Source organism: Blastomyces dermatitidis (assembly GCF_000003525.1).
Source record: "Blastomyces dermatitidis ER-3 genomic scaffold supercont1.5, whole genome shotgun sequence".
NCBI lineage: Eukaryota > Fungi > Ascomycota > Eurotiomycetes > Onygenales > Ajellomycetaceae > Blastomyces > Blastomyces dermatitidis.
Genome location: NW_025544778.1, coordinates 3,597,409 through 3,621,595, shown reverse-complemented (window position 1 = coordinate 3,621,595; position 24,187 = coordinate 3,597,409). Strand labels below are relative to the sequence as shown.

Here is a 24,187-nt window from a genome sequence, read left to right as displayed (position 1 = left end):
TGGTTTGCTACATTCATTGCACGTTGCATTACACCGGCACTGTACAGACTACAGATCGAATGAGGGTTGTAGAAGTTGATTTGAGTCGAAAGAGTAGCAGGATTTCAGAAGCCCTTTCTTTTCTTTTTCTTTTTCTTTTTCTTTTTCTTTTTATTTTTTTACTATTTTTTCAGTTAACTTTTTGCCTTTTTTTTTACCACTAATATTCGTGAATGCATCATCACATACGTATCAGTGCATGTCCTTTGCTTTAGATTCCCTTCATTCCCTCCATTCCCTTTTCCTATTGCTAATGCTACTCTCTATCTTGCTTGGTTTCATTTCCTCATCCTCGCGCCATCTTTTCCCCGAAAAAGGTTTCCAACCTAGGAGGGAACGTTTCCCCCGAAGTTTCTTTATCTCTAGCAAGCTTGATATAGAAGTCACCATTTTCATATATTTCCACTTGATAGACTACTTGTGTATGTCCGCGTCATTTTATCCATTCCCTACCACGTGCACTTTTCTTACTTGAAATATCAGAAACATGTATTCCTTGCTTACACACTATGCCCTTTACTCTCTGTACTCTTCCTCCTTTGCTATCCAACTCTAGTCTGTCTCCTTCATAGTGGCTATATGTCATGAGAATATGCAACGTGGCTCGGAAATTATCCTTTGGTTAGTGAATATTTCGCCGCTCGAGTCCTTTCCTTCCAAGGTAACTTGCATTGGATAAAAGCAGCAGTCTGCGAAAAGTGAGGTTAGGGAAGGACATAACAACCTTGGAAAGATACCATTATGAACAATTCGCCATTATAGACCTGCATTATTATTGACCAAGTAGGAAATAAGAACACGAATTTATCCAGCATGAGCCCAGTCAATGTCAAGTCACCCTTTCATACATTCATCCCACCAACCCATGCCAATCTGCAATCAAGTAAAAACCTCCCTATGCTTTCAGACGCCAATTGCTACACACAAGCTGGACCCTAGGTCCTATTGAAGCCTCTCCCAACAAAACAACGCTGATACATACAAATCAAAAGCGAAAGGTTATAAGAACACCCATCCTGAAACCGAAAACACCCAACTCAGGCATTCGACTTGACAACCCTAAAGCCGGCCGTGACGGTCTTGGTGATTTCCTCATTTTTGTGCGCCAGGAGTGACAGGGCATAGACAACATCATTCCATTGCCTTTCACTTTCACACCGGGCTAATCTGGCCGCAAGCTTCTCGGCCAGCTGCTTAGCATGTTTATCCTAGGAATAAAGTCAATACAAAGGCGCACGGCAGTCGAATCACTAGTTGATGGGTGGAAGACCATACCTTCTCTACAAACCCAGCCAGAAATTTGATAATTCTCCGCAGTGCATCCTCCTCCAAGCCCTTCTCCGTACTCAACAAGCTAAACATATCCACGAAGTGATTGTAGACTGCATTATCCTTCGAGGCCAGCTCGGTGAAGAACATCCGCGCCAGATCAGCAATACGTTTATCATCATCCTCGAGGCATTTTGCCATCTCGCCCAGCTGGCCTTTGACTTTCACTTGGCCAGCAAGGATGAGGAATGTTAGAGTCATTAAACAAGTCCGTTTGACTGAAACGTCACTGTCATTGAGCCGTCGATAGAGGAAATCGGTGTTCTCATCGATGAGGTGGTTAAAGCAAACGGCCATGTCGCCGAGAGCAATGACAGCGTTGCTTCGAACGATTGGGTCTTCCGATCGCTCCATTATGGTGATGAGAAGAGGCAGGTTCTTCTCGCAATATTCACCGGATACGCACATAAGTTTGGCCATGCACAGAGTTGCAGCAGACTGGAGATTGCGATCAGGGTATGTATTATTATTAGCGCAAATCTCAGCAACTAGTGGGCCGAAATTGGTGAGCAATGACGTCGGCCCATATAGGAGCTCACGTTCACGAATATGAGCCATTGCCTCTGTAAAGTCGTCTTCTGTAGTACCGCCAATAAGATCAAGCTCATCATCCTCGGACGGCTGATTCGGTTTTTGGGGGGCTGGGTCTGTACTTCTGTTCTTTTCCTGTTCGGCTTTTCGACGTTTGAAATCAAGTTCGCAAAGTTCGAGATGGACTATTTGTTTGATAGCGATGTGACCGACTATAAAAAGTAATTGTGACAGCGGAACAGAGCTCGTTTTCCGTCTAGGGGTTTGGGGCTCCTCCAAGCCGCCTGAAGCCATACTGGTATTATCCTGGGATGAACGGGGTCGCATGTGTGGCTGGAATACGAACTTCGTTTTCCGGCGAAGGATTTCGGAGCAAAGCACATCGGGGTGTTTCGAGAGCGCATATATTGCTCCAATCGCATGTTCCGCAACACCATACCACTCCTTGCTATCCGAGTCAATCTCGATCATAGCAGCCAGTTTGCTGAGTACTGCGTGGTCATTCGACAGTTTAGGAGAGACGACATCCTTGGACTTTGCTTGCCGACCGGGCTTCATTCTTTTCAACGCGATGCAGGTGTATTTGGCAAGTACAAGGTCTGCCCTCCCAAGGCTTCCCAAGCCGACACGAAGCATTGCTTCTATCTCTCGCACCACAACCTCAGGGTCGGCTAGGGCAATCATTCCAAGAACTATAATTGCCCCTCTCCTTTGAGTCTTCGAGATTTCTTTCTTTTGGACGCTGTACACCTGCCATAATTTGGCAATAACTAGATCCGAAATATGACCAATTTTCATCATTGTACTGAGCAGTTGTTCTAGAGAAGTGAGTTCAGCTGGCGTGGCGCCAAAAGTGAGACTGATCATGTTCCGGGCGATATAGTTGGCGGCATCATTAGAACTGAAGGAGTCTGGGGCGTCAAAAAATAAGCCTTTGTAGCAGTCAATCAAATGGCTTTGAACTCCCTTTCCCTCGTCACTATTTCCTTTAGTCCATATTAGGCGGAGCATTCGTCGAATACCAGCACGGGCAGTCTCAACTTTGTAGGCGTCAATCATAACAAAGAAGTCCATTGCTTCGATCACTTCGCTCTTATTTCGAGACGACAATAACTGTGAAACGATCTGGGAAGCATGGTGAAGGACTTCGATAAATCGAATTGCTTCAAGGTAATATTTTCTCGTCAGCTGGAGCCTTGTGAGCAGTTCAGATGTTGCTGCCTCCTCTGCGGCCTTCCTCATAGCCTCTTGTTTCTGTTCCTCGGTCAATCTAGGAGCCTTCGAAGGAGACTCGTCGGGCATCTGCGTAGCATCGTCAAGCAGTTCACTGTCGATGTTGGTGGCATCCACATCCTCGCCTAGACCAGGTGTCTCGGGGGGAGGCCTTAGCGAATTTAATTCCGCCTCTACAGCCTGGAGTCTTGCATCCCATTCCTTAAACGAGAGCTGACCGCCGTGCATGACACTGAACGGGTGGGTAGAGACCAATTTGCCGAGCAATTTAATTGCATTCCTGCGAACATTACTGCTCTTGTCTTCGAGACTTCTAGCTGCGAGCTCTGCTGCCATTTGTCGCCGTTTCGGGAATTTTTGATCTAGTTCGGCAAGTTTCATATAAACCTGAATGGCACGGCATCGGCAGTATGGATTGATGTCTAAAAATCGTTCCTCTAGCACGTCAAAGAAAGAGTTGATTTGCGTTGTATAGTTGTCACCTCTTTCTTCCTGCTTGCTTAAATCTGATATCAGGTTCCCGCACACTTCGATTACAGCGCATCGCAGCGTATAAGCCTAAATCAACGTCAGCCATTTGATACGTTTGCGAATCCAAAAGAACACAGGTGGTGAATCACCTCGCTATCAAGTTGTTTTGCCAAAAGAGTCATTTGCTTAATGATCAGTCTCGGTGCAAGTTCTGAAAGTCTAATAATGAATGCAGACACTGATTTTGGGCCTTTAGTGTCGTTTGAATTGAATTCCTTGTTTCCAAGTTCCCTATTAAAATTCATAAGTAACAATTGATTTTTTTAAGCTAGTGAATTATTCGTCATATACCTTAGTATTTCATCTGACAACTGCGGATAATCGTACTGTTCCGCGAGGATATGTAGAAACTCCGCCATGGGCTCTGAAAGGTGCTCAAAATATGTGAGGCTTTGGACAATTGAGGTTTGCGCTCCTAATGTGCTGGTTAGATGAGATAAGGAAGCAGAGAAGTCGGCAAAACTAGATCATACCAAAAGCATGACCATGATGCTTAACAGCAATGCATAGGACTTTAAATGCATGCATTCGAATTGACATGCTCTTCACTCGTTGCTCGCTTTCTAAAATCAAGTATATTGTCTTGGTAAACAGGCTCACAAACGTGTCACGATCGGAGGTGGTCATGAATATCTTCCCAAGTTTTAGCTTCAATACTTTACACATGACATCCATGGCAATCTGGATTTGAGCGGAAGAGTCCCAGTGCTCATCGTTTGTGGCAGGCTTTGGTCTTGATTTTCCGGTTCCGCGCCGCGCGGGGGCCGCTATAGCGGGCTTTTCTGCCAGTTTTGTCTCTACTACAGACAATGTCCAGTGTAGCAGGAATGCGTACATTTCCAAAAGTCGTTTGTGATGCTGAACGGCATCAGTTTCATCGGACTCGATGTCATGGTGGCTAATATCGGCTTCGACCGCAAGACCCGAGACAACAAGATCCAGAATCTTGCTGAGAGACTTTGTCGGGAGTAGGGAAGAGAATCTAGATAGTTTAAATAGTTCAGATTTTGGTTCTAGCTGGTGGAAACTTTGCTGTTGAGAGAGTACAGGAGTTGGGGCACACTTGAGGAGAAATTGCAACGAGTCGAAGAAGCTGCTTCTTGCCAGGCCTTCTGGGTTCTCGGCTACAGCGTCGACTATGGGGTTCAGCACCGCATTTATCAGGGGACTGGTTAGCGATTCGGGGTCATTTTCGCAGTCCAGCAGCTCCGGGTCTGCTTCCGGGGTGGGAACAGAGGCGGGGTCGCTCAAATAATATTTAAGAGATTCATTGATATCGAAATCCATGGTTTCATCAGACCATATAAAGGGCGTTGTACGCACAGGATGGAACCGGGGGGAATTACGGGATATAGAAAATACAGATGATGGTGAAGGGGAAAGCTCCTGGCCCTGTTCCAGTTCCTGTTCCTGGTGTTGACCGTGATATGGCTGAAGTCCAAGACGACCGTGGCGGTTAACGGTGATGTTTTGTTTGGCTTTTTCCTTTTTGGGATAACCCAGGCGGCGCTGTTTTCTTCCCGGCATGGTTAGTGTGCCGTAATGGTGGTACATGTAGTTACCCCCCCCTGTATGTTGAGTAGTAGTGCACTCCTGTAAAGCCAATTCTATTGTTTGGGGTAAGGCGATGAGAATCTAATTGAGGTGTAGGCCTCCGAAAGGCATAACTGTGGAATAGCATTTGTTTGGCTATTTTCTTCTATTTTGGTGCAGGAATGATCTATATTGGCTCTGGTGCGCGGCAACTGCGCGCTTGTTGTTGCGGGACCGAAAATACGTGTAATACTTTACAACCATTTCCCAACTGAGATATACTACATGCCACTTTTACTCCTCGGCCTTCTTCCAACATTGAACAAGAAAAACGGTATCAGTGTTAGAGACGCGACGGGTGTCGCGATTGTGAGAATTTATTTGCCCGGATCAAGCTGTTATAAATCGCAGCCACCCGTGAACACATTGGGATATCCTTTAATACGTTCTAATAACAAATCATAAAAGGGCATCAGTTAAATACTTCTGCTGTTTTACTGAAGTGGTCAAACCTAAGCCTCCAGTGGCTTTGAGGGCAGCTCAGGCCATTTCTCGAACTCTATCACTCACGCCTCAATATGACCACCACTAATTATACTGCGGAATCTTTCTCCCCCGTTGAAGTACTCAACATTTCCGAAGAGGGAGAAGAAGAAGAAGGCCGTTGTTCCTTTGACACAGATACCGGTGAAAGAGTTGGCCCCACGGATGAAGGCTCCCATAGCGTTGAAAGCGAGGGCCAGGAACTTTCAGAAGAAAGTGAGCCAGAAGAAGTGGATGAGTCTGTAGCGGAAGACATGAGGAAACTCGAGAGCACATTTAAGGGTATTTCTAGCAGATATCGATTAATCAATCGCATTGGAGAAGGTTCGTTCAATTGGCCGATATATGAGCCCACTATTAATTATTAGGCGTTTAATGTTTCCCTTCACGTACTAACTGTTCAATAAAGGCACATTTTCCACCGTCTATAAAGCTGAAGATCTTTATTATGATGAATATGAGAACGACTGGGACTGGGAATACAAGTCCTATGATCGGGATCATGAGAGAGGCAACGATCTGCAGCCATCTGATAGAGGCCCATCTAAATCCAAACGGAAGGGTAATAAATCAAGGATTCCATATGTAGCGTTGAAAAAGATATATGTTACAAGTAGCCCCAGCAGAATCCAAAATGAACTTGAGCTGCTGAATGACCTCCGCGGCAGTCGTTCTGTCTGTCCTCTCATCACCGCGTTCCGACACCAAGACCAAGTCGTGGCAGTACTTCCGTACTTCCCTCATACCGACTTCCGGGTCCAATATCGCACGTTCCTTGTCTCCGATATGAGGCACTACTTCCGTTCTCTCTTTACCGCCCTCCATGCAGTTCATAAAGCCGATATCATCCACCGAGATATCAAACCCACGTCAGTTCTTTGCCCCTTAAACATACCACTAGTTCAATCATAGCTTACAACGCTACAGCAACTTCTTATATAACCCAAAACTTCGACGAGGTGTGCTTGTTGACTTCGGCCTAGCAGAGGTAAGCTACTTCCTAGATTCCCACCCCTCCCTGCCCTCATTCCCCTACAACCGGAAATACTTGGGTGGAACTAAATGCCCGATTATCAAATAGCGCGAATACCTTGGAGGGGAACTCTGCCACTGCGCCCAGAATTCCACAGCAAGTAGATATCGCGCCATGTGGTTACAAACGAATATCCATTCGAATACGCTGTCTACAGGATATCCAAAAAACGACTCGCGGCCTTCACGACGTGCGAACCGTGCGGGAACAAGGGGTTTCCGTGCACCAGAAGTGCTGTTCAAATGCACGTCGCAAACAACCAAAATCGACATCTGGTCCGCTGGAGTTATCTTATTGACTCTCCTCGGTCGGCGTTTCCCCTTCTTCAATTCCGCAGATGATGTAGATGCCATGATTGAGATTGCAAGCATATTTGGGTCACGCCGCATGAAGGCCGCAGCCGCATTGCATGGACAAGTCTTCGAAACGAACCTGCCCACCATTGGTGAGAAGGGATATTCCTGGGAAAAGATAGTACTGTGGTCCAGCTGCGTGGAGCAGCTCACGGAGAGCGAAAAGCAGGCTACCCGTTTCCTTTCCCTGCTCCTGGAATTAAATCCAAGCAAACGCCCTACGGCCAAAGAGGCCTTACGGCATGAATTCTTCACTCATCCAGAAGCGGAGGATTTGGCCTGGGAAAACATTGGGGACAAGAAAGACGGTGATAAGACTGAGACGCAGGTGGCAGAAGAGCAACAACAGCGGGAGGAGACGCTTGAACCAGCTGATGAAATGCACCTTGTGTGAAATGTTGCATATATAACTCTTTTTTTTTTTTTTTTTTTTTTTTTTTTTTTTTGGGATTCTGGCGTTAAGGGAGGCGCGCCCCGCCGGGGGGGGGGGGGGGTGGCTACTGTCATTTCAGAGTACTCTTCTTCAGTCCAATGTGACTACACCAACATGTCATTTTAAATTGAAGCATTTTTGCGCTAACTATTCGTTTACTCGTTTCCTTGCAAATTCTTTCTCTTCCGAGGTTAGCATGGACTATCTATAGCTAAACTAAGGTATAAACTAATTATTGGATGTTTGTTTGCTGACAAAGACATTGGGTTGGAAGCTTCAAGTTTCAGGTAGGTTCGACGTCATTGTTGCACCTACCAGGAAAGATCTGGGACAACCAATCTCATAACAAACTCAAGACCGCAACATCTCAACATCACAGCATCACAGCGTCACATTCTATGCCACAGCTGTACACCTCTTTGCGGTGGATGCTTGTTGTCAAGCCAAAAGCTCTCTGCTAGTGCTTCTTGTTATCGTTATCTTCATCTTCACCATCAACCCCGCCTTTAAGGAGCTTTCCAGGTAAACAACGCTCTACCAGGACTTCTCTCAAGGTGTCTCGCCGCGATATTTACATCCTCCTTGCTCTCTGCATAGGCCTAATTTCAGATCTCTACGGAACCGTTTTCCATCAGATCCATCTAAGCCGACAAATTTCTTCCCTCACTGACGACGTCTTCTCCTACTTTCAACGAGCAGAACCGTTCGCAATCATAAATCACGCTACTACGAACCACTTAATCAAAAGATATATCAATATGGCCTGGCAGAGTTCGGGAAAGTCAAATTCCCAGTTGATCAATAACCTGTTTAAGAATGGTCTTATTAAGCATGAGAGGGTAAAGAATGCAATGCTTGCTGTAAGTAATGGATGGATCCTGTTCTTCTTGCCGATTGTTTGTCCATTGGCAGCACCTCGAAACGCCGTGTCAACGGGCTCTCCCTTTTCTTCTAACCACTCTGCACCTTCACAGCTCTCACGAAACTAAGAATAATAAACTTAACTTAATAAAACCCAGGTCGACCGCGCCAACTACTGTCCTTCGAACCCATATGAGGACTCCCCACAAGCAATCGGTCACGCAGCCACAATCTCCGCTCCACACATGCACGTGCACGCTTGCGAGTTACTCCTCCCTTATCTGAACCCAGATTCTCGCGTGCTAGACATCGGTTCGGGATCAGGTTATCTAACCCATGTCTTCTCCAACCTCATCACAGACAATGGCCTTACCTCGTCCAAGGGCACTGTCATCGGCATCGATCACATCAAAAGCCTAGTCGACATGTGCAATACCAACATGGCCAAATCTGACTCGGGCCGCCAGCTGCTCGAATCTGGCAAAGCTCGTTTCGTCCTTGGTGATGGAAGGCTAGGATATCCAGAGGGCGGGCCATATGATGCCATCCATGTCGGTGCGGCAGCAGAGTTGATGCATCCCACCCTGATTGAGCAGCTGCGAGCGCCTGGCCGCATGTTTATTCCTGTCGAGGCTGGTGGAGAAAATGGAGTGAGGTCATTTGGCCTGGGAGGCACTCAGCATGTGTGGGTCGTGGATAAGAAGGAAGATGGGACTGTGGTAAAGGAGAAGATATTTGGAGTTAGTTATGTGCCATTGACGGATGCGCCAAAGGAGAGGGTGTGATGGTTGCTTGCGATGTGAGAGATGGATAATTCAGTTTCAAGTTTCGCCCTTAGGCTCTGCTTTTTCTGTGGGTTCTCTTTCTTCTTTCATTCATTTCGTATTATTAATCCAAATTGAAGGTGATGGGCAATTGTTTCATTTTCCGTTGTTTTTCTTGCTATTGTTTGCTACTCCCAGGACGAAGGTGTGGAAAAGGGAAACCCAGCGCATGTACTTGGGATTTGGCTGGCCCAGAGCGAGAACGAGTTAGTTAGCCTGCAAAAATTTGCTTCGTGTACGATGTATTAATAACAATAAATAATAATTACCTAGCTTTTCAACACAAGAAAACCTTGATTTCCAAACGTTCATTTCTTCATTTCCGAGAAGTCGACCGAATCCAACGTTTTCACTCACAATGAGGAACACAATGAGAAAAGGGGCTGTTGGACCAGTAGAGCTCCAAAGGGAAATTGTCATAAATCTACGTTACGCAGGCAGCTGTAATTCAGAGCCATACCCTTGTATTTTGTCTGCTGTAGTTTGTAGTTTGACAAAACGCCCTTCCCTAATTCCAAGGAAAGGAAATTAAAAAAACAAAAACAATCTATATCCTATACAGTACGTCATGTTAAGACGAGAAATTTGGTCACTAAAAAGGAAGACTTGATGGTGACATGTGAGGTTGCTGCTCAATTGTCTTGAAAATCTTCTTCGGAGGAGTGTATCGAGGCTGCCTGTTGTAATGACCGGAAAGATAGGAGGTAAAACACGAGCGGAAGAGGAAAGCGGAAACAAAATGACATGCTATTAAAAACAATGACAAAGTAGAGGAATGCAAAGTACGAAACCAACATAAAAGAAGAAAATGGATATATGTTAACCAAACGGAAATCCTCCAGGGAAATTGAAGCCTCCGCCCGAGAACTTAAAATGCGGGCCACCGCCTCCCTGCTGGAAAAAGAATTGTTGCCCATGACCACCATGATGTCCGAACGGACTGCCCTGGAACGGGTTGCCCTGGCCCTCTTGGCTATTAGGGTCATCGCCACGATCGAAACGGGCGCGCAACTCAGGGTCTGAAAGAACTTCATACGCCTCGTTAATGGCGGCCATCTTCTTCTCCGCATCCTCTTTGGAGACGCCCTGTGACATCGCTTTATCAGGATGGAATTGTTTGGTCATCTTGCGATAAGCGCGCTTGATAGTCCTATCGTCTGCGTCGCGGTCGACGCCGAGAACCTTGTAGTAGTCCTTTTGTTTCGAGCGTTTGAGGAGGGTGTGTGCTTTTTGGTAGAGGGATTGGATATCTTGGGAATTGTCGTGGTGCTCTCGCGCAAACTTGAGGGTTTGGATGGCGGCTTCAAAGTCATCCGTGTCAATCTGGGCTTCTGCTTTGGAAAGGAGGCCGTGGAGAGAATTGGGGATCAGTTTCAAGGCTTCTGTGCAATATGATTGCGCTTTCTTCTTCATCTTCATCTGCTCAATGGATGTCATGTTAGTTCCATGATCTTTTTGAATTGGGCGGAGTCTGGGTAGTAGCCCGAACCTGTCTATATGTTTCGCAAGTCTTCTCGAGTAAATTGGTATAGAGTGCATCCGGTGCTTTCGGATGAATATGGCCAGCTTCGCGACTCGCCCTCACATCATCCTTTATCTCTTCGAGAAGACCTGCATCCTCCTTGTTCCCGACCAAGATCTCAGCAACCTTGCTGAGCTTCCGTCCTTCACGAAGACTCTCGAGGCTAGCCAGTTGTTTTGCAATTTTCTTTTCCTTTTTAAATAGGCGACTACACGCTTTGGAGTCGGGATCTGAATGGAGGCATTTCCGAACTTGGGTGATGCCCCGCTCCGTGTCCGCTAGCGAGTAGAAAAGCATCGAAGACATTTTTAGATGAGGCTCTACTGAGCCAGGAGCCATTTGCAAAACGTGCGCTAGGTCATTTATACCTTCTTGGATGTCTCCCCGTTCAAAACGGCAGCGTGCCCGCAACTGTCGTAGTGGCAACGACTGACTCGCCTTCATAATAGCAACTCCGGATTGCAATACGCAGGTATCCCAGTCGCCTTTCTTATCTGCAGCCTCAGCCAAGCGCGATGCTTCTCGGGCTTCATTGAGCTCCCCAATTTCAGCGGCAGTATTCTTCCCCGCAGCTGCCAGATCTCTCTTTGCGGCATCCCAATCTGCCGACTTCATCTTAATGCGCGCTCGCTGTATCAAAGCACCCTCAAAGTCTGGCTTGATTTTCAATACGTCATTGAAATCCAGTAATGCCTTCGCATTTTTCCCAAGAGAAAGGTAGGTGGCTCCGCGTTGGAAGATTGTCAGATAGTTTGTGGGGTCTCGAGAAATCGCGACATCGAAATAGGGTAGAGCATCTTGAGGGGCACCATTTTTGAGATATGATTTAGCAGTAGAGATAAGAGATGAAAGCGGCGTATCTGAGGGAATATCTGACGGCTGAAGGCCATTGACTGCCGAAAGGAGAGCAAGTAGAATAGCAAGACTCTGTAACCGGAGTATCATGGTGAAGAGTGGAGCGCAGTCATCGAAGGCGCCCTAGAAAGGTCTCGTCAGGACAAGTATAAGGTGTGTAGATGTAAATTAAATGTGAATAATAAAGGCGGGGAGAAGAATAGAAAGGAGCAATGCATCAGAGATGAATTGGAGAGTTGTTGAAGTTGAAGTTGCTCTCCAGCGGATATCATCATAAGCACAGCGATAAGGGAAAGTCTGGCCTTTACGGAAAACCAGTACATTACCGGAACATCATTATTCCAGTATTATATTTTCGGATGCGTCTAGCGGCTTCAACTAATCTTAACTAGGTAAGAAACACCGGTCCGGTATTGAAAAGGTAAAACATAAAAAAAGCGGCTTGGAAATTCACACCTGCAAGCATAGAGATAGATATCTAGATATAACCATTTACTCTCGTGGATGCCGGGCGGTCCGGGTTACTACAACCTCGAGTATGTTCCAGGCTCCGTGGATATGCTCTAGATGTCTTTCAAGGTCTGTAGCCCTGATACAGTGTAAACAATGGCCTCGACAGCTCCGGTTTAATTCCACAGGTAACGGCATAACTGTTTTTCTCTAGGCAATCATACGCTTAATTTATATAGACTAACAATTTTGTAAATTTAGTCCCGACACCGGAAGTGTCCATATCTCCTGTTCTTCTCAACCGGGCACGGTCAATCGCCAATGAGCATGCAACCCTCACTTCCAAACTGGCAGAAACATTCGATCCGAAAACTGCAAAGCGAGCAGGAGAGCTGGCTACCACGGCCAGAGCATTGAAGAAATGGGAAGACGCAAATGAGGTCAGATCTTGTCTTATTTGGCTAAATACCCGAAACAAAATCCGTCGAGAAAACACGGACATGACCTAACTCAATCTCCTAATATATGTAGACCATCGCTGAGCTCAACAATCTCCTTAAAGACCCATCCACAGATTCCGAACTCCATTCCCTCGCTCTTGAGGATCTCCAGTCAACAACAACCTCCCTCGCCATTCTCTCTACCAACCTTAAGCAAGCCCTTATCCCGCGCCACCCGTTCGCAGATCTACCTTGCCTCCTCGAGCTCCGCCCAGGCGCTGGGGGCGAAGAAGCCGGCATCTTCGCCAATGAACTCCTGCGCATGTATACTATGTTCTGCTCCAACCGGGGCCTGCACGTCACTCTCTTGAAGAAGGAAAGCGAAAACGCCGGTGCGAGTGGTGGGTCCGAAGATCGATTGGTCGAAGCTGTGATGGAAATCGAGACACCGGGTAGCTATGAGACGCTTCGGACAGAAGCGGGCGTACATCGCGTGCAGAGGGTTCCTGCTACTGAAAGCAAAGGCAGGACGCATACCAGTGCTGTCAGCGTGGTGATTCTGCCTTCCTTCCCAAACAATGGCGAGGAAGGGGACAGTGAGATGAATTTTGACGATCCCAACTCTGACTACTACATTGATCCGCAGGAGGTAAATGTGGAGAAAATGCGGGCGGGTGGTGCAGGTGGGCAGCACGTTAATAAGACTGAATCCGCAATCCGGTTGACGCATATCCCCACCGGTATTGTGGTGGGCATGCAGGATTCGCGGTCACAACATGAGAATCGGCGCAAAGCGTGGCACCTCCTTAGGGCTAGGATTGCGCAGCAGCGACGTGAAGCGAGAGAGGAGGAGATGGTGAAGTTGCGGCGAGGTGCTATGGGCGGTGTGGGGAAGATGGGGAGGGGGGATAAGATACGCACATACAATTTTGGGCAGAACCGATGCACGGATCATAGGAGTGGGTTCACGGTGCATAACCTGGGGAGTATCATGGAGGGCGGTGATGGGCTTGAGAAGATTATGGATAGTGTGAGGGGGTGGCTTGTTGATCAAGAGGTTGATAATGTCTTTGCAGAGGAGCAAATGAAGCTAGCGCAAGCAGCAGTTAAAACGAAGGGGAAATCTTAAAGTGTTGGCATGATTATGGCTTGCTTTTATATTATTCTCTGTTACTTGGATTTAGACATGTATTCTTGATACTTTTCTTCGGAAAATGGCCGAGTTGTGTATTGAGGTCTATCTGCCCGTGAAAGCGTTTTTAATATTAACCTGTTTTGTTTCAATTATGATGAGTCTATTAGTCTATATGCAACCAGCTTCCCAAGGCCTGAAATAACCGGAACTAGTTATACAATCAAATAAGTGGGGAAGGACATCTATATATATTTCCTCTCAGGGTCCAAAGCGTCCAGGCCCTCCATCGTCTTCTCATACCTGTTTTAACGAGAATTAGCGATGGATTCTGGTCCTACAAATAATTCAACATGTCCTCCTGGGTGTTATGGAAAGGAATATGTTGGACAGAATAAATTAGATACGGGATAAATGGGGGCTTACATTGTAAAAACAACACCACCACTTATAACTAGACGTGCCAGACGCGGAAGAGCTCCAGACCAGAACGTAAGTACTCCCTCTTTTTTGAAAATGGTTGCCGCGCAAACGAAACTATTCCTATAGTTCTTTCGAGCTTCGATAGATTGCATTCTGAAAACACACATCAACCTCGGGCCTTCTTTCTCCTTTTTATTTCTTCACAACCTCTACCCCACCGGGAAGAGAGAAAACATACCGAGTCTTAATAGTATCCAGCGGCTGCGTCACATATCTACCCCAATCCACAGAAAGTTAGCATTCTTAGACAGACATCATCTTCACACAAGCTACAACACAGGGGGAAAAAAAACCGAGGCATACACGGTAATGAACCCAGCCAATCCTCCAATGGCGAAAGTACTCGCAGCCCCCAACTTTTCCCCTGGCGCCACATACCCTTGCGCAAACTGGCGGATGGTCGTATAACTGCCAAAACGAGTTGCAGAGTTAGCTGCTTGTCGCGCAGTTGTCGGCAAAAATCCTTGGAAGAATGCGCGGATGCCTCGTTCGCGGAAGATTACTCCGGTGCCGTGGAGAAAACCGCGCATGCGTGGGTTGGAGGATTTGCGATCATCAATCCTATATGTGAAGGCAAGGAGGTAGGTTAGTTAATCTATAATAGATGTAAACCGCTACCAACCAAACGCACATCGGGATAAAAGAGCGAAAAGAAAAAAGAAAGAAAGGCCTACAACTGGGTCTTGATACTCTCAAACGGCGTAACGGCTAAGAGTGATTCTGTAAACCCGGCACCAAACCCGGCGATTACAGTCCGTGGTCCGGATATCTTGCCGTTCTCATCTTGTAACATAGATTTGAAAAAATCAAATGCGACGAATCCTACCAACCCAATCCCAAGCGAAGAAATTAGCTCCATATCCGCACACCCTACACACGTGCATATGCATAACATATTATACCTTACGCAAATCATCAAAGAGAAAAGAAAATGAAAAATGACTTACGGATCCCTGCCTTGAGCGAATTGCCAATAATCAAAGTAGTGCATCCCGCGTACCATGCCTTGCCGAATGGAGGCCATGGGAGCTTTTTCGAGTCAGGTAACCGACGGTTGAGCTGCGTTCTTGTCTTCGCGACTGTTTGCGATCGTCAGCTTCAGAGCTGTTTTAGCGCAGAAGCAAGGGGTGGAGGGAAAGAATTTCGGAGGGGTTCATGTCGGAGGAAGATAGTTTGAATCTCGCACATTCCGCAGGATATGTAATTGCTATGTTTCAAGAGTTGGGGAACGTTCCGGTTAGTTTAATTAAAATATCTTTCAGATCCTCAAAATGTAATGGAGTGTGTGAAAATATCCAACGTACAAATCTCAATGGCCCCAGCCGTCGAACCTGCAATAATCGACCGCAGACTACTGGGCTATTAGCAAGGTGAACACAATGTAAGTTAGCCATTTCCGAATATCTTAAAAAGAGGCTAGAGTGGGAAGGGGTGATCATTTAAGCGAACCTTTGGCCTTTGATCACCCTCTGATGTAGCCATGGCAGACAGCTATGTATGCACCTAGATAAATAACAATATGACCTGTTGTTTGGTGGTGAGCGGATGCGCACTCGCCCTGTCCTTGTTCGAGAGTATAAAATCGACGTCGCTTGGGGCGGAAAAGCCTAATCTGGCGGGCGGCTAGTTGATGCTTGGCGCCTACAGCGTGCCAAGCATGGCTAGAAATCGTCAACTCTCTCTGAAGTACAGAATCAAGTATGGTACAAAATGCATTTAACTACTCCGTACACTGCTACAGATCAGACAAGAAACGGAGGTTTTTTGGCAGAGGAGAGACAAAATTTGTCATTTGTGTGTTTTCGCTACCTACATAGGTCATGTAACATATCAGGTTTTATACATAATATATAGTAACTGGAGTGTTTTTTCTTTGTTTCTTGCGTGCAAAACACCCAAATGGTAAATTCCCCTAATATGTATCCACACCTAGTTATCTCTCCGCTACCCTATTTTTATTTTTATTTTTTCAACTTTTTTCAGTTTTTTTTTGGTTCATTTTTAATATATTCTGTTTGTTCTTTCTTTCTTGCTTTGATTTGTGTTTCTTTTGTTGGATTCCGCGAGCGTCTCTACACGGATTCCGCGGATAGTCGATTACGACGTCATTCGCACTGATTGAAGTTAAGTAAGCGACTTATTGGGCCGTGAAAGAAAAGTCGTCCAAGAGGAGTGGAGTCGGGATAGCGTGGGTTGTTCCACTAACACGGGGAATAAAGGGCCGAAAAGGGATGATTGACTGAGATGTCCTGAGGGCTGCAGTGGCGTTTATGTTCCTCGGGAGACGTAATTGCAAGGAGATATGTTATGAGAAGGCGAGGGCGGAAGTACAAAGACGTGAAAAGTAAGGGGATATCGTTCGTAAAGGAATCCCACTTCGATAGTTCGTTTATTTTTTTGAGGTCGTTGGCGCCGTGCTTGTGTAACGCCTGCCGGACAGGATTGAAAATCTTCCAATCAAGGATGCTAGTCGATGTGTTGGGAAAAGCGCCGAAAGAAAGTAATGACACCAGACATCCTGTAAACCTTAGACCAAAACACCTCCGTTACAACTTGCGCTGATTAAGGCGAAGATATCTCCTTCAGCATCCCTTTTGCAAATCATGAATAATGAGATATATCGCAGGATACAAAGGGCAGGTAGTGTCGAGGAAGCATAATTCCATCTAAGCAGGGCAACATCAAAACCAAGAGAAATAAACCGGATAGGTCGAACCGAGGACGGAAAACCGCCAAGGGGGGCAAAAAAGAGCAAAGGGAGGGAAAATATGATACATATCCCGTAGCAGTGCCATAACTCGTGCAAATACAGGAATCTCGTCATGCGAGCAACAAGAATTTATAGGAAAAGTTAAGGGCGCTGGGCGGGAAATTTCAAGAACCGCAAAGGCAACATGATGATGATAATGTGATCATCGACGTGGAAGGTTATTCGAGAAGCGATTCATGGAGAAGTAACGAAACGAAGGTATACCGTTAAGATTCGAATGGCTGTGAAGAATGGATGGGAAGGAAGCAATCAACTTGAATGGAGAAATTATGTTATAATCGATGGACAACCAGATGCTGGAAAACACGCCAAGTCGGGTTATGATGCGGGTGCAGACGCTGCGGCGTTTGGCCGCGGTGCAGTTCCATTCTGGCGGTGGTTTTCTCCATGACCACCTCGGTGTCCTTGGCCACGACCTCCACGGTAGGATCCACGACCCCTGTTAGAAGAATACTGATGTTGGCCTTGTCGACGATTATGGCCTTCTGGGCTGTTGGGACGTTGAGCAATTGCAGAGGCAGGCTGCTGGCTGTGGTGCTGGGGAGCGTTAGAAATAGGTCGGGGTATGGTGTCAGGTGTGTCATAAACATAGAGTTTCTTGTCAATAGATTGAGGGATAGGCTGGATTTCGGTGCCCAACTCCTGCTCAATCTTGTACAGGTTATATCGATCCTCCCAGTTGATCAGGTTAATAGCCAAACCCAGGTGCCCAAACCGACCCGAACGGCCAATTCTATGGAGATAGGTTTCGGCATTCTTGGGGAAATCAAAGTTGATCACGACGTTCACAGCCTGAATGTCGATGCCACGTGTCAACAGGTCTGAGCAGACCAGGTTTCGGCAAACCCCGTTGCGGAAGTCATGGAAGACACGATTTCGGTTATGTTGCAGCATTTTAGCATGAGAATAAAAACACGAGTATCCCAGTTCGGTGATCTTCTTAGCTAGAAGTTCGACGCGATTGGTAGAATTGCAGAAAATGATAGACTGGTTGATTTGGAGTTTGGAGAAGAGAGTGTTCAGGCAGTGAACTTTTTGCTTTTCTTCCACAAAGGCATAGTACTGGGTGATGCCCCGAAGTGTAAGCTCGTCCATAAGGTTGATCTCGTAAGGGTTTCTCATATGTTTGTCCTATGATTGTTTTTGGAACAAAAATTATTAGCCAATGGTGTGGGAGAGCACGATAGGGCACTAAGAGCAATTACCTTGAAAGACTTGACGATCATTGGGAATGTGGCACTGAAAAGCATTACTTGGCGGTCCTTAGGATGGAATGACAAAAGTTGCTCAATGACCGGGGTGAATTCAGGCGAGAGAAGCTTGTCCGCCTCGTCCATAACAAAAGTTGAGCACTCTGACAGATCTGCCACCCCTTTGCTAGCAAGATCCAGAATTCTCCCAGGTGTGCCGACGATGATGTGAACAGCTTCATTCAACCGTATAATATCATCTTGGAGTCCCGTTCCGCCGGTCGTGACCATAACATTGATACCTAGGTGTTTCCCGAGTGTCTTGCAGACTTGCGATGTTTGAAGGGCTAGTTCCCGCGTGGGAACGAGGATGAGGGCTTGTGTTTTCGAATTTTTAGGATTGGTACGTTCTAAGGTCGGTATAACAAAAGCAGCAGTCTTCCCTGTTCCGTTTTTCGCGCGTGCAAGGATATCCCGACCGGTAAGGGCCACGGGTATAGTTTCTTCTTGGATGGGAGAAGGTTTTTCAAAGCCGGCCTCAAAAATCCCCATCATTAATTCGCGCTTAATATAGAAGTCCTCGAACTCCAGGCCTTTTGTTGCAGTGACATCCTAGAATCCCGATTCACCGTCAGCAAGATGCCCCAGGAAAATTAAATGAAAATTAAGCAGTTTTCTAGGCATATCTCACTTCAGTTTGAGTTCGTGTGTCTTTTGGGGGCGCCTTTAAATTTTCTCTCCATTTCTCTGAGTGGTTATCTCTGTAACATTTGCATCAGCCAAAAGCTCATATTATCATATTACATATTTTCATGAGATGAGCCGGTAGGGAGAATGTAATAGGCAACACACCCTAGCTTTGTGCTATTCAATTGCGAAGCAAGCGCATCGGCCATGACGAGTTAGCAGGCTTGAAGCCAACTGAGGAATACTAGGGGAGGGTAGTTTGGGAAGAGTAAGGTATGTATATCCTTCCAGCTTAAAAGCGGATACCACCTTGAAGCCAGGCTGACAGCCGTGACGATGTGGAGAGGTAGTATGTTGTGGAAATAACAGCGTGTAAAGGAGTGTATAGGTCCTTTGGGCGTGGCAAGGTGAGAGCGAGGGATTGGATTTTCCGTTCTCGCAGGATAGATACAATGGTGCAGCAGAGGGGTTCAAAACGAGCGACAGCGCGGGCCAAACAACTGAGAAGGAAGATCTTTGGTGTTTTGATTTATGTTTTCGGAGGGGATTTAGAGAAAAGAGAGAGGATGTCTGTGTAGGTTTTGGGACTTGGTGTCTTGGTGTCTTGCTGAAAAGGGTCTGACCAGACAGGCGGATCAACAAGGATAGCGACTTGGTCAGAGATGCTGAGAAGAAGATGTGGTTTTTTGGCTGGTAAGAAAGCAGGTGAGAAGTAAACAGCGGGATATTGTAGATCTCTTGAACTGTGGGTAGTAGTGTGAGCAAAAAGCCGCTTAAAATTTGAGCACTGAGAGTAAAGAGAAGAAAGAGGAGGAAGTGTTGAGTTGGTTTGGAAAAGACAGGCATGGGTCACTGGACCTGGCCGCTGAGTAGAAACTTTCTCCTAGCAAAGTGCGAGAGCGCTGGGCTGCCTAGTACGGACTAGCGCCGGGCACATATGCCCATCGACTGGGAGCGAGGCCACACAATTAGCGTCGTCCCTTACCGCCTTGATATGGCCAATAGGCAAGCTGGACTTGCCACTTTCAGCCAATAAAAAGTCATGAATTAAGGTGGCAGAAAAATATGGCCCCGCTCCCAGACAATGAGTATACACAGCCTCTAACTGATACAATTACTCAGATATATCAAATGCAAGAGAATGTAATGCAGATTAACATCTGCTTTCACTCAATATCTATCTCTATAAACCTATTTCAATCAACTTCAATTATTAATACAAGCATCAAATGCTCGCTTACGCTCGCTTTGCTGCTTGCGCAGCCCTCTCTATCACTTTTCACCCTCTACTTCTACCCCCCCCGACCACCGCTTCCACCGCTTCCACCCCCTACCACCACCACCGCCTCTACTGCCCCGCAGCCCCCCCCATCACTTTCATCCCCTATCTCTACTGCCCTTCTTACTACCTCTACTACCCCTTCCACTTCTACTCTTCTCTTATCATCTCTACTCTCTCTACTATCATCATCACCTCTACCGTCTCACAGCTCTCTCTATCAGCTTCACTCTTTGCCTCTATCTCTCTCTACCCCCTCTCTTACCACTCTCTACTGTCTCTATCATCATCATCACCTCTACCTCTCACAGCCTTCTCTATCACTTTCACTCTCTATGTCTACTTCTTTCTTACTATCTCTTTCACTTCTTTCACTCTCTACTTTCTCTATCATCATCATCTTCTTCACCGCCTCGCAGCTCTCTATTACTTCTACTCTCTATCTCTATCTCTCTCTCTTATCATCTCTTCTACTCTTTTCACTCTCTATCTTCTCTATCATCATTATCATCTTCATCACTTCGCAGCTCTCTCTATTACTTTCACTCTCTATCTCTACTCTTCTCTTATCATCTCTACTTTCTCTACTATTATCATCATGTTTACTGTCTCTACTACTCTCTTTCACTTTGTATCATCTCTATCATTATTATCAGATTAATCAGAGCTGTACAGACTAGACTGACCGTGTGACCGTGTCTGAGACCAGAATCAGAATATTTGATAGTCTTATTATTAATTTGATTGATCTCATTACATGATATTAAGATTAGATAGTAGTCTTATACTATCTCAGTGAGACTTACTGTCTACTCTTATGTAAGAAATCTCACTTCTCGCGGATTCTTTACCTCTATTTCTATCTCTTGTGTAATTAATAGACTGATCATGTGACCGTGTCTGAGATCAGAATCAGAATTTTTGATAGTCTTATTATTAATTTAACAGATTTCATTACACAGTTCTAATATTAGATAGTAGTCTTATACTGTTTCAGTGAGACTTACTGTCTACTCTTATCATATTTTTTAAATAAGATCATGATTTTCACTTCTCAATTTAAATTATTTTTATTACTTTAAATGACTTTAAATCTCATTTAAGTGTTATCAAAAAGTGTTACTTTTTAAAAAATTAAAAATTGTATAAAAAAACCTTAAAATGTCTAAAAATAGTAACTTTATATTAAGAATGAGATTAAATAAAATTAAATGAAATCACTTTCTTATTTTTTTCAAGTTATAATTTCATTTTAAGATCTGATATATAGTTACTTTATATATTTATTTAATAATTAGTCTCAGTGAGATTTATATCAAGAAATGTATAAGATTAGATTAAATGAAATTAAATATAAAATTTATAATTTCAGTAGCTAGTCTAGTAATTAATAGAGCTAGCAGCTCTTGACTATATATAACTATATAGACTGAAGTTTGTGAATACTATTTATAACTCAGTTTAAATACTATTATATATTTAATTTCTATATTTATCTTTCTACTGTAAATACTTTTAGTAGTTATTAACTTATTAGTATATATTATATCAAGCTGTAAATATCTGAATAATCATCTATAAGTAGTTATTCTTATATTTCAAGCTCTGTTAGTTATTATTATTATTATTATTCTTTTATTATACTTATATACAAGTGAAGCTTATGATGAGTTCTTGTGTGATGTTAAATACAGATCAAGTGTTGATTATACAGAAGAAAATACAGATGTTAAGATTATATCAAGATAATAAGAATATAGAAAATACAAAGAAGTGTCAATTAAATACATATAATAATAACTTCTCAGCTCAGAAATATAGAGTAATTTATTAAAGTAATTTATACATCTCTGTATTTATTAGAAATCTGAGATACTTAAGTTCTGAATTTAATGTATTCTCTGCAGGTTTCAAATCTACACATCTTGATTTCTTATGTTAAGACACTATCAGATGACCGTATTAATTATTCAGTTATCAGAGCAGCTCTGTCAGTAGACTGATTATATAACTGTATCTGAGATCAGAATCAAACTTTACAGTTATTATATTATCTAAAAGTATTACTTCTGATCATGATTTATATTCATTATATTAATCTCAAATCATGTTATTTCAAATATTAAAGATCTCAGATTCACTTTTCAAATAAAAATCTAGTTCTGAATAAAGAATATGTTTAAATTCTTAGTCACATTTTTATTCTGATCTCATTATTGAGAATGATATTAAATGAGATTATAAAATCACTTCTCACTTACATAATATTATAACATAGTACTCATTTGTTAAAAATTCAATAGAGAGTATTACTAAATATTATTACTTTTCTGAACACAGATTATAATTCATATAATTTTAATTATGAAAAAAACATAAAATACAAAAAAAAATAAAAAATAAAAAACAAAACAAACATAAGAAAAAATCACATTAAAAAAAAAAAGAAAAGAAAAAGAAAAAAATAAAAAATAAAAATAAAAAAAATCAAGATCACAGAGCTGTAGTACTCTTAAAATACTTACTTCTCAGAGTTTTTATAATATTCATCATTAATTATGTATCTTTCATAGTGAGAATAATACAGCTGTGATGAGTTATTGTCTTAATATTATCTAATAAATAATCAGTATATATCTGTATAAATGTGAATAATTAGAAAATATACACTTAAAAAGTGTGATCAGAGTGAACTCTGCTGTCACTTAAATAACATTAAGAGCAGAACACTGAAATTGATGATTTTTCTTATTAATTTCACAGATAAGACATATGAAGATAATCTTAGAAAATATAAGATTTCTCAACTTCTAGTAAAAATGAATCTCATGAAGAGACTCTATTTTCATAATATCAGAGACTGAGTATTATTAAAAAGTATTACTTTTATACAATGTATATACACTTACTGCAGCAATTCACTCTCTGTGTATATGACTGAAAGTTATAGCTTTTTCATGCTGCACAGCTCTCTCTGAAATGCTGCTATCAGTTTGTAACTCACACAGTCTCTCAGTTCAGTATGTACTGTATGTATACAGTTCTATGTGCTGAGACTGTGTTGATCATTATAGTCTGATATGATACTTACTTTTCATAAGTCATGTTTTATTTGAGAAGAGAAAGAGAAGATGTGACTATTATTTTATTAAGAAAGAGATGAATAATTAGTATTATTAAATTAATTTAATTCATCTACATTTAAAATTTAATTAGTTTATACTCTTCAATTTGAGGATTTCTATGAGTGTTTTAATAGTTTTCATACCAGCTTGAACTTAGTAATGAATTGAAGAAGAAGAGAAAAGAGAGAAGAAAGAAATGAGAATAACTTATCTTTATAATATGAAAACAGAGAATCACTGTAATTATTCTTTCTAATAACAAAGATCTGTTTTCTGCATGTATCTCTGATATAGATTATATGATAAATGCATACAAAGAATATCAATAGTGTATACATTGAATGAAGATAATATTACTATGTAATATTATAGTTATTTCTATACATCTCTGAAAGCTATTAATAGTTTCTTTATCTCTTTATATTTGATAAGTTAATAATATATTTCAATACACTCTCTCTTTCATTATTATCATCATCATCATTATCATTATCATTATTATTATTATTATCATCATTATTATTATTATTATTATCATTATTATATCATTGCCTGTCTTCACTCTCTCTCTTAACACTTATTAAAATCAATTATGTTATTTCTCTTCAAATATTCTGCAGTTCTGTGAATTATCAAGGCGCATGAGCACTGTCACAGATTAAAGAGAGAGAAGAAGAAGATGTTCAAGTATGAGAAGACAGATTACAAGGTATATTATAATGTCTTAAAGAGACTCTGTAAGAGAGTAGAATAATAATGATTTTAAGTAACACTTCTGATAGATTTAGACTGAACTAAGTATAGAAATAATATGAATAACATCATCTGTGAGAGATTGAAAAAGAAGATAGTGAAGAGTCTTATACAGTAGCAGTGAGATCAGAAGAAGTTCTGAGAATAATTTAAAATCAAGATAAAGAGAGAGAGAAAGAAGAAGAGTGTTACTGTTATTATTATTATTATTATTCTTCCATTATACTCATATGCAAGCGGAGCTTATGATGAGTCCTT

At 43.1% G+C, this 24,187-nt stretch overlaps 7 protein-coding genes across 9 annotated transcripts; 3 read left to right on the top strand and 4 right to left on the bottom strand.

Moving 5' to 3' along the window:
* Positions 1-130: 130 nt before the first annotated feature.
* BDCG_05358 (condensin complex subunit 1) lies at positions 131-5,370 on the bottom strand. The gene is made up of 6 exons (XM_045421026.1): positions 4,727-5,370; positions 4,137-4,645; positions 3,955-4,078; positions 3,753-3,894; positions 1,315-3,690; positions 131-1,247 (listed from the first exon to the last, which is right to left on the bottom strand). The coding sequence occupies exons 1-6, from the start codon at positions 5,215-5,217 to the stop codon at positions 1,077-1,079; spliced, it is 3,813 nt and encodes a 1,270-aa protein (XP_045277002.1). The 5' UTR covers positions 5,218-5,370; the 3' UTR covers positions 131-1,076.
* A 158-nt stretch (positions 5,371-5,528) lies between these two features.
* BDCG_05357 (CDC7 protein kinase) lies at positions 5,529-7,814 on the top strand. The gene is made up of 4 exons (XM_045421025.1): positions 5,529-6,063; positions 6,149-6,608; positions 6,667-6,727; positions 6,821-7,814. The coding sequence occupies exons 1-4, from the start codon at positions 5,775-5,777 to the stop codon at positions 7,517-7,519; spliced, it is 1,509 nt and encodes a 502-aa protein (XP_045277001.1). The 5' UTR covers positions 5,529-5,774; the 3' UTR covers positions 7,520-7,814.
* A 35-nt stretch (positions 7,815-7,849) lies between these two features.
* Positions 7,850-9,827, top strand: BDCG_05356. 2 transcript variants are annotated; one of them, XM_045421024.1, is made up of 3 exons: positions 7,850-8,080; positions 8,156-8,418; positions 8,578-9,787. In XM_045421024.1, the coding sequence occupies exons 2-3, from the start codon at positions 8,317-8,319 to the stop codon at positions 9,202-9,204; spliced, it is 729 nt and encodes a 242-aa protein (XP_045281230.1). In that variant the 5' UTR covers positions 7,850-8,080; positions 8,156-8,316; the 3' UTR covers positions 9,205-9,787. The 2 variants fall into 2 exon arrangements, with proteins under 2 accessions (XP_045281230.1, XP_045277000.1); XM_045421023.1 differs by having other exon boundaries at positions 7,850-8,418; positions 8,578-9,827.
* On the bottom strand, positions 8,212-12,041 carry BDCG_05355. Of its 2 annotated transcripts, XM_045421022.1 has the most exons (3): positions 10,733-12,041; positions 9,513-10,662; positions 8,312-9,429 (listed from the first exon to the last, which is right to left on the bottom strand). In XM_045421022.1, the coding sequence occupies exons 1-2, from the start codon at positions 11,708-11,710 to the stop codon at positions 10,063-10,065; spliced, it is 1,578 nt and encodes a 525-aa protein (XP_045281229.1). In that variant the 5' UTR covers positions 11,711-12,041; the 3' UTR covers positions 8,312-9,429; positions 9,513-10,062. The 2 variants fall into 2 exon arrangements, with proteins under 2 accessions (XP_045276999.1, XP_045281229.1); XM_045421021.1 differs by having other exon boundaries at positions 8,212-10,662.
* A 39-nt stretch (positions 12,042-12,080) lies between these two features.
* On the top strand, positions 12,081-13,944 carry BDCG_05354 (peptide chain release factor 1). Its single transcript, XM_045421020.1, has 3 exons — positions 12,081-12,258; positions 12,332-12,510; positions 12,602-13,944. The coding sequence occupies exons 1-3, from the start codon at positions 12,159-12,161 to the stop codon at positions 13,637-13,639; spliced, it is 1,317 nt and encodes a 438-aa protein (XP_045276998.1). The 5' UTR covers positions 12,081-12,158; the 3' UTR covers positions 13,640-13,944.
* Positions 13,888-15,607, bottom strand: BDCG_05353 (mitochondrial tricarboxylate transporter; the record flags this gene model as incomplete). Its single annotated transcript, XM_045421019.1, has 9 exons — positions 13,888-13,945; positions 14,069-14,218; positions 14,304-14,339; positions 14,429-14,686; positions 14,800-14,947; positions 15,073-15,204; positions 15,312-15,332; positions 15,430-15,484; positions 15,575-15,607. The coding sequence occupies 9 exons, from the start codon at positions 15,605-15,607 to the stop codon at positions 13,888-13,890; spliced, it is 891 nt and encodes a 296-aa protein (XP_045276997.1).
* Positions 15,608-17,213: 1,606 nt separating this feature from the next.
* On the bottom strand, positions 17,214-18,981 carry BDCG_05352 (ATP-dependent RNA helicase DHH1; the record flags this gene model as incomplete). Its single annotated transcript, XM_045421018.1, has 4 exons — positions 17,214-18,026; positions 18,101-18,697; positions 18,777-18,846; positions 18,938-18,981. 4 exons carry the CDS (start codon positions 18,979-18,981, stop codon positions 17,214-17,216), a joined length of 1,524 nt encoding a protein of 507 aa, XP_045276996.1.
* Between the last annotated feature and the right edge of the window lie 5,206 nt (positions 18,982-24,187).